General features: G+C 27.2%; 1 protein-coding gene across 4 annotated transcripts; it reads right to left on the reverse strand.

The window, feature by feature from the left end:
- Positions 1-886: 886 nt before the first annotated feature.
- Positions 887-7,340, reverse strand: LOC145948456 (uncharacterized). Of its 4 annotated transcripts, none has more exons than XM_083058141.1 (7): positions 7,146-7,340; positions 4,586-4,784; positions 4,192-4,416; positions 3,028-3,150; positions 1,977-2,197; positions 1,672-1,831; positions 887-1,563 (listed from the first exon to the last, which is right to left on the reverse strand). In XM_083058141.1, the coding sequence occupies exons 2-7, from the start codon at positions 4,782-4,784 to the stop codon at positions 1,397-1,399; spliced, it is 1,095 nt and encodes a 364-aa protein (XP_082914267.1). In that variant the 5' UTR covers positions 7,146-7,340; the 3' UTR covers positions 887-1,396. The 4 variants fall into 4 exon arrangements, with proteins under 4 accessions (XP_082914267.1, XP_082914266.1, XP_082914264.1 ...); XM_083058140.1 differs by having other exon boundaries at positions 4,586-4,800; XM_083058138.1 differs by having other exon boundaries at positions 4,586-7,082.
- Between the last annotated feature and the right edge of the window lie 2,552 nt (positions 7,341-9,892).

Consider the following 9,892-nt stretch of genomic DNA (forward strand, 5'->3'; position numbering starts at 1 on the left):
AAGATGTACATGGCACATGCATAAGATGAAAATAATACGTGCATATCATGTATATAGAATGTATACATAATATATACATAGAATGTGCGTAAGACATGCATAGGATGTATATACATATTATGTACATGCCACGCACGTATTATATGTGCATGTAGCACATACGTAACATATCCAAAATGTTCCATTTTAAATGATTTACTTGAATATTTCTTAGGGACAGCATTTTAGGGGAAAATATTTCAAAAGTTGTAGAGTTTAGAAGGAAATACTTAATGGTGACTTAAATTTTGAATTACGTTCATTTACCAAGATCATATATATAGAGATCAATTTCTTTTTAGGAAACTCCTACAATTTTTTTATATAAATCGATTCTTTGTTACATTTTATGTAAGAAATTATTAAAAAATTGACCAAATGTCAAACTATAAAACATAAAATATCTTATAAATACGCTTGTAATTTTTTACACAGAATATAACAAAGAATCGATTAATATAAAATATAATTGACAGTTTCTTTTAAAAACAAAATTGACCTGTAAATGACTTTAGTAAATGACCGTAATTAAAAATTTAGATCACTATTAAGCACTTCCCTCTAAACTCTATAACTTTTGTCTGAAATATTTTCCCCTAAAATACTCCCTAAGAAATATTCAAGTGGATCATTTAAAATGAAGACATTCTGGACATGTCACATACGTGCTACGCACATATTATGTACACACGCCATACGAGTATTATATACATTCTATGCATGTATTATGCACATCTTCTATACATATAATGTACACGCCATGCACGTACGTATTATATACAAACTAAATGTTTATTTCAACAAAGTTATATAAAAGATTATTGCAAGAGAATAAATAACACAAAAGTTAAACTTAGAAGTAATAAAAAAATTGTATTTATTGCACGTATATGAAATGAGCATAAGATGCATATTAGTTAGTCATAAGGTACATATGTATTTTTATAACAAAACTGTAATTTTAAAACTAAAGCGCAAGATATGGCAACTTCTATACACTTTTTTTAAATAATATTAACACATATGTATGAAAATAAAATACTTGAATAACGCAAAAGTGTAATTAAGATTACTACAATATATGAATATATTACTACAACATATGTATGTTAGAAATTATTAATAAAAAATCTAATAATACAGGAATAATATAGGAATATATTAATATTTTTTATCAGAACCGTAAATATTAGTAAATTAAAACAAAATTCATTGTGTGTAAATATAATACGTACAGTGAACGTACGCGAAGAAACAAAGAATTATTAAAAATAATAGAAACTTTTGTACTATTTTTACTCTCTATTCTATACCATAGCTGCCATCATATGAGTAGTGTGTTTTAAATATTTTAAGACTACTCTCCGTTACTGATCTGCGGGTTCTCATTAACGTCTTGAGTAGTTGCAGGTTTATTTTTGTTATTATTAAAACGATCTTTGCTCCTTACAAGCCATGCTTTTATAAAACTTATAATTTCTGCATTTGTGCAATCATTAGTATTCTTATTGAGTCGTACGGCAGCTGCAAAAGATTATCACAAATTATATTAAAGTAAAAAGTTTTGCAAAATTTTAATTGTATGATTATTATTATAATTGTATTATTATAACTTAATGGTTTTTAATTTACAGAAAATAGTAGATGCTACAGCTAAATCCTTGAAGATTTTCTTTTTCTTTGCTCCTTCCCAAGAGTAAATCATACCAACTTCGTTAGTAAATACATGATACATAATTCTCCGTACAATCTCTTTAACGTTACTACCTCCAATACGACTTAAATGTTGCGACTGCCATTATAAAAAGATTATTTAATTTCTTTAATTGAAAAATTGTAAAATAAAGACTTAAATATTGAATAATTTTTTATATTAATTTAATTGTTTAAATTGAAACATTTTTATAATCAAATATATCGTACTTAAAAATTCTTACCAATAGTTTCTTATGTTCAGAGTCTATCAACCAGTTTTCTAATAGAGCTAAAGAATTCTCATTTACCGGAAATGATCGTGTGATATCTAGAATTTCTTCATGCGAAGTTAAGTCTTGCGATTCATTTCTTTTACTTTTTAATAAAAGACTCATACTTTCAACAATATCGTCCATTTTTAAACTTAGAATGTGTAATTCTCTTAGAATTCGTTTTTGATATTCTGAAATAAAAACATCGATTATAAATTATATAGCAACACTTCCTTCAAAAATAATATAATTTATTTACGCATAGTATAGAAAAAATAACACATATTACAAAATACTCAATATACAAATATTGCAGAAAATGATTGTTTTGTGAAACTATTAATAGAACATTTTGACAGACCACTGATAAATAATTGTACATCTCCGGCCATGTCAAAATTGTGACGTCAGAGGCGAGAAAACAAAAATTCTTAGATGCCATTTTTAAATGAAAAGATATATTTTGATAAAACAACATTTCACACCTGACTTTAGCATACTCTTAAGATACCTCGAAAATTATCTTTTTCCCTTTATAATCAGTCAACAGCTGTAAAAAATAGCTATATAAAGTCCTAGTCCGTTCAGTCTTGCACATGCACAGCTATTCCATATTACAAAGTCTGATATTACGATCATTTTACAGTTGTTGATTGGCTATCAAGAGAAAAGCATAGTTTTCGAGGTATTTTAAAAGTACGTTAAAGCCATCTGAAGTGGTATTGTATCAAAATATTTATTTATCCAAAAATGACATCTATGAATTCTCAACGTGACACTTCTTGCTTCTGACGTTACGATTCAACATGGTCACAGCGAGTACCCAAAAGCCTTAATAGGATATCGATACAACAAGATCATTTTTAAACCATATTTATCATCTTTACTTAATATTTAATATATAAAAAAAGAGAAAAACTTGTTTAAAATATGGAATATCAAATTTATCAAAAGAAAATTAGTGGTACTACAAAAAAAATTAATCTTATTTTCATTATTACATGTACAAATTTAATCTTACCATTATTCTGTTGAAGAGTCGAAGTAGGCTGCTGTGATACTGCAGATAGATTTTCAGACTTATTAGACGTAGTAACAGAGGTAGAAGCTTTCAACTGATCATTTTTGTCAGTGACATTAATCCCTTCAAAAAATAATGATTGAACGTTACTCTTTTTACATATCATTGGATATTTCTTTGAGACTTTTTAACTTTTGAGACAGAAAAACAAAGTATACTAATAAAATGTATGAAAAAATATTGTATATTTTTAAAGAAATCATCTTTGTACATCTTTATTTCATTATTTCTGATGAATAGATTAAATATTTTTTTTCTGTACTATATGCACAAACAGAATATTAAAAAGCATTGATATAAAAAATAATTACAAATATAAAAATAGAACAAAAGCCACAGCAAAGTGTTCGCGCAAAATGTTACTTCATTACTTGGTTAAACGCGTTTCTGTTTGATAGTAGACCTTCTTCAGCAACATACTAATTATAACAAAATTCTGCCGTAATTATATAAATAATATCGATTGAGTCTATCGTTTTGACAAAAACATTTGACTGTGTTATCAATAGGCGACAGAATGATATAGTATTAATAAAATTAATGATTAATTTGACATACATTATGGCGACAATTATGTTTATAATTACGGCGTAGAATTTATTATAATTTTTATGTTACTGAAGGTCTGATATCGGACAGAAACGTTTACCAAAAAGTTTTATATAATTTAAATAATTCACATTAAAACGTTTTTATAATCAATTTATAATCAAATATACTTTACCAATCATTACTTATGTTCAGAATCTAACAAGTCTTCTAGAGTTAAAGAATTCTCATTTACTGGAAATGTGATATCTAAAACATCTTCATGCAATGATAAGTTCTGCCACTCATTACTTTTACTTCTTAATAAAAGATTCATAGTTTTACTGATATCATCAATTTGTAGATTGTGTAATTCTTAAAGTAAGAAAGTAAGAAAGTACAATTTTGCACGAACACCTTGCTGAAGCTCTTGCCCTATTTTTGTATTTTTCATTATTTAATTTTTGAGTTTTTTTATTTTTATTATACAAAAAATTATTAATGAAATATTAAAATAGAATTCTTGTCTTACAAATATATGTATAATATTGTATGATTGTTGCTTATATTACTTACCACTTAATTGAGTTTTTTCTATTGGAGTTGGAACAGGATATATAACATTATCCGAGGATACTTCGGTTTCAGAGGATAATTCATATTCATTTTCAGATTCTTTATGATGGCTTTTTTTCGTGCTCCTTCTACGTCTATATTTCCTTTTCAATTCTTCGTTATTAGAGGAGAGATTATTTGTGTTTTTAGCTTTATTGGCTTTTTTTTGTGCTATTTTATAATTGTCTATAAAAAACAAAATTAAAAACAATAAAAAATCGATCCATACAAATTTCGTAAAATGTTAATACATTTAGTGTATTATACTAAATGTATTAACATTTTACGTATAAACATTTTAGGAGTATTTTATTATATAAAGTATTCTGTGAGAATGTGTCAAAGTGTATTTTACCATAGCTGCCTAAAAGGTTTGCTTCATAGAGTGCCCAGTCGGCTCCAGGAGATTGCTTTTTTTTTATAAAGTCTACTATAATATGTTTTGCAGTGCCTTCAGGTGGCCAATAGCATTGTGAATTTTTTTTCATGTACCATATGTCAGGTACAGCTTCAACTGTGTCCTCATCATCAAATTTTACAACGTACCAGGTCATCTTGGATATTTTATAACTAAACTAATTATTTTATATTATGTACATTCAAATATGTTTATAAATTTAGCAATCTAATATTAATTTTTGCAATTTTTTATAATTAAACATTACAACTCTAATAAATTTTAATTATTAATATCAATAATAATAGCAATGTACTTATATTTATGGTTAAAAATAATAAATTATAAAATTATAAAATTATGCATGTAATAAAGGAAATGAGATTAATTTTTTTTTGTATGGTAGTACTACTAATTTTCTTTTTATAAATTCGATATTCCACATTTCAAGTATGTTTTTATCTTTTTTTATATATTGAATATTAAGCAAAGATGATGAATATGGTTTAGAATAAAAATGTTCTTGCTTGCTATATCGATAACCTATTAAGCATACAGAATTTTTATACGAAGCAAAGTTTTTAATTTCGATAATAACGTTGGTTTTTAACTCTACGAATCTATCGGCTATTTTTAAAATATTTAAACAATAATTATCTATCTGTGCTTTTCTGTATTGCGGAGATGTACAATTATTTATCAGTGGTCCGTCAAAATGTTCCATTAATAGTTTCGCAGAAGAATCATTTTCTGTGATATTTGTACATTGAGTAATATTATATTCTTCAGTTGTACGATGAATAATTTGTTGCAGAGGTTGAGCAGATTTGCGAATCTTTTTTTTTAATTGCTGCATATAATTCTCGAAAGGAAATGCGCTGAAGTTGTCAAGTGCACCATACAGTTTTACACAATCACTTAAATGTAAAAGATTATGTATGTTATGCGATACAAAATCTGGACCATTAATTTTTATGGATTGACAAATAAAATGTTCCATCAAATTATGAGCATATATTACATAGTTTTCAAGTTTTGAATAATATTCACTTATCATTAAAGAACTTGCAAGACTTAATGTAATGAAGTGATTATAGATTTTGGATGATAATATCTCTTTCAAAACTATAGGACCAGCGTATAATAAAAAAAACCTAAATTCTGTAGCCTTATATCTTTTACACTCATTTATAAAACGCGTCTTTCTAGAAAATTCATGAGGAATATATCGTTTTAATTTTAAAAGGTTTTCACTAATTTTATTAACATCACGAGCTCGTAATTTATAAGGTGGTTTACCATGAATCCACCCATACCGTTTGTGACAAAGAAGTCTTTTCATAGCTCCTAACAAAAGACAATGCATATAGTCAATTGGTACGTTATCTATCATATTAAAGTTTGGTATATTTAACAGCAAGCTTCTACCAGTATGATGCTCTGATTGAGCAGCAGTTCTAAAAGAAGTATCGGTTCTTTTGGAAAAATTTCTAGTCTCAATAAAGCATAATACATTATGATACATTTCTCCTTCTTGATCACATTTCGTACATGAGAAATGGCCTGTGTGATGCTTAATAGATAAGGCAAATGATTTTGCGGGTGAATCGCAAATTAACATTAAAACTCGAAAATTATATTTACAAGAATTGATTGATATACCGTTAGCTGATAGATAAATACATTCATTAACAAAGTCTCTAAAATAATCATCAACAGATTTTGGCTTTTCTGTGCCATGATATAAGGCGACCAAAAACACTTGTTTCATAAGAACTTTTATTGATTTGATAGAACATAAAATAGGCCAAAACGAGCTATTAGTACTTTTGCTCAAAGGCAAACCGTCAATGTTGACAGCTAATAAAAACTCTTTATTTGCTGATATGCTGATCTTGTGATTTTTACAAAATAAGTTTAAAGTTTTCTCAATACCAAAATAATAATATGTTCCATTACCTAGAGATGTTACAGCTACATTTCTAGGTGTTTTTAAAAGTGTTCTTGGATCTTTTGGTAGATCATCACAACCAGGTATTTCCCGTATAATAGAAAGTAGATTTCTCAACGCTGACAATGTAATATTTTCCTTTATAGCCCATTTGGCTAGTTTCTCAGATAGCGGTATATCAATTCTTTCCTGTCTAACATCATGTAATAATTTTTCAGTATTATCCACGTTATGAAGTAACTCATTGCTCATTGTTGAATTGATGTTTGTGCAATTATCATTAATGTGACATGAATTCTTGTACATTATATTATCGTTAACATTATTATCAATGTTGCAATCATCATTGGTATTAATGCCATAAGAATCATAAAATAAGTTTGAATTATTATTGATTATAGCTAGAGATTGATTTATTTTATTTCTAAGTTTTTTTTTAAACTTTATCTTCTTTCTTATTTCAAGCTCGTACATAGCCATGGTCGAAACAAGGTTAGAATATAACTACAAATTGTATAAATTAATGAAATTAAGCAATTATGTGTATACTATGTATATAATACTTACTTTAGAAAAGAATAGCTGGTAAATTACTGTATACTTTGATACAACACAAAATTTTGTCGAAATAACGTATTAATATCGGAACACAATGCACAATGGAATTTGATGCACGAAGATACAGACGTGATGCCGTTCCCAGGTCTCGCACGTTGGTCTGGCGCGCATGCGCTTGACGGTCTTGCAGAGTTCCAGCGTAGCGTAGCGAACAGAGCTTACTAATGAAGAGGCCATAGCGTGCAAGCGCGCGCGAAGAAGATCGACAGAGAAAGATATATTTTCTATCTCAACTATGGCCGTACAGGTCAAAAAGGTTATTTTGGAAGCAGGGTAATAACCTTAATTAAGCATCACACAGGCCATTTTGCATGTGTGAAATATATGATCAAGAAGGAGAAATGTTTCATAAAGTATCTAAAATCTTTTCTGCTATCATACAAAAAAATTTATTTTATTTCCATTTTATAGATTTTGGACGCTAATATTACTTTGAAATATTTTCACAGAATTTTGTTTTTAATTTTGCTTTTATAGACAATTATTGTATAAATTAACAACAAAATTGCAATAAAAAGCCAATAAAACACGAACAATCTTTCGTTTATGGAATAAAAGTATCGAAGAAACTCAATTAAGAGTTCGATGGTTTCTTTCAAAAAATCTATATTTTTTAAAAAGATAAATTTTATTTGTTTTTCTGCAAAGGTTAAAAAGAACTCAAAAGTTAAAAAAACTTTCAAAAAAAACAAATAAAATTTATGAGAAAATATATTTTTTTCTTTCAAAGAAAGAAATCATAGATTTTCTAGTCACATAGAAATATTCAATGAAAATGTAAAAAAAGAATATATCGTTCAACTTACCTTTTTCGAATAAATACAGATATCATTGATAAAAAAGATCGCCTGAAAGTTGCTTTTACTTCTGTTGCTACGTCTGTCAATCTCAACGTCGCTGGTCTGTAACTAGTATTTTTTACAACTTTCGATCTATATACTCACAAAGCACAAATAAAGTATGTATATTATTGTGTAGAAAAACGCATTGCTACATAAATTATAATCAATATTTTTATTTCAAAAATTGAAAAACCCATTTAGAAATAAAAAAGTGAAAAGAATGAACCTAACACAGGACCTCTATATGTGAGATACGCTTGAGTGTTCTAGATCACAATTATTTTTAGTGAATGATATGATATTAAGTTAGAGAACTGATTGATAGATCTTTAGCATATGAAACTATATTGGTAAAAATTAAAACTTATGATTCATGACGCAAGCGAAATCACTGATAAATTTTCACTTTTCACGTTTTCATTCTAACAAAAAAATTACATGATTGATACCTTTTACATAAGACGATTTTAGAACCATCGCATAAACTTCTAAAACGGCAAATACAATGAGAATTATTTGTGCATCCTGCACATTTTATGTATGTACTTATCATATGTACATTTTGTATACATCTTATGTACATTATATGTATATACATGGCATGTACTTTAATGTATTGCCACAATTATGTGCACATATGTATATACGTGGTATGTACGTTAATGTATATCCAAATGATGTATATACACAGTATATACATGGTATGTATTTTAATGTATTGCCACAATTATATACATATATGTATATACATGGCATGTACGTTAACGTATATCCAAATTATATATATACACAGTATATACATGGCATGTACTTTAATGTATTGCCACAATTATGTACATATATGTATATACATGGCATGTACTTTAATGTATATCCAAATTATGTGCACGAATGTATATACATGGCATGTACTTTAATGTATTGCCACAATTATGTACATATATGTATATACATGGCATGTACTTTAATGTATATCCAAATTATGTGCACGTATGTATATACATGGTATGTACTTTAATGTATTACCACAATTATGTACATAATGTATATACATGGCATGTACTTTAATGTATATCCAAATTATGTGCACGAATGTATATACATGGTATGTACTTTAATGTATTACCACAATTATGTACATATATGTATATACATGGTATGTACTTTAATGTATATCCAAATTATGTATATACATAGTATGTACTTTAAAGTATTGCACCAATTATGTACATATATGTATATACATGGCATGTACTTTAATGCATATACAAATTATGTGCACAAATGTATATACATGGTATGTACTTTAATGTATTGCCACAATTATATACATATATGTATATACATGGCATGTACGTTAACGTATATCCAAATTATATATATACATAGTATATACATGGCATGTACTTTAATGTATTGCCACAATTATGTACATATATGTATATACATGGCATGTACGTTAACGTATATCCAAATTATATATATACATAGTATATACATGGCATGTACTTTAATGTATTGCCACAATTATGTACATATATGTATATACATGGCATGTACGTTAATGTATATCCAAATTATGTATATGAGATGTATATACATAGTACATACAAGATAATTTTTTCATATTATGAAGAAAAAATGCATATACATAGCATATCCGAGGTTATGTGGGCATGCTTTATTGGAGTGTAAAAATTCCTAGATTTATTATGAATAATATAGATATTATTTTTATGTTTTCGATGTAGTAAATTTACTTCTTAATAGTATATGTTTGCATAAATTAATTTATCTTGCAATCCTATTTAGAGAATAAAGCTACTATAGTACTCTGCGTTGATACCACTGCTT

This window comes from Prenolepis imparis, unplaced genomic scaffold (assembly GCF_030444845.1).
Source record: "Prenolepis imparis isolate NDT839.2.m4 unplaced genomic scaffold, iyPreImpa1.0 SCAF_398, whole genome shotgun sequence".
Classification (NCBI taxonomy): Eukaryota; Metazoa; Arthropoda; class Insecta; order Hymenoptera; family Formicidae; genus Prenolepis; species Prenolepis imparis.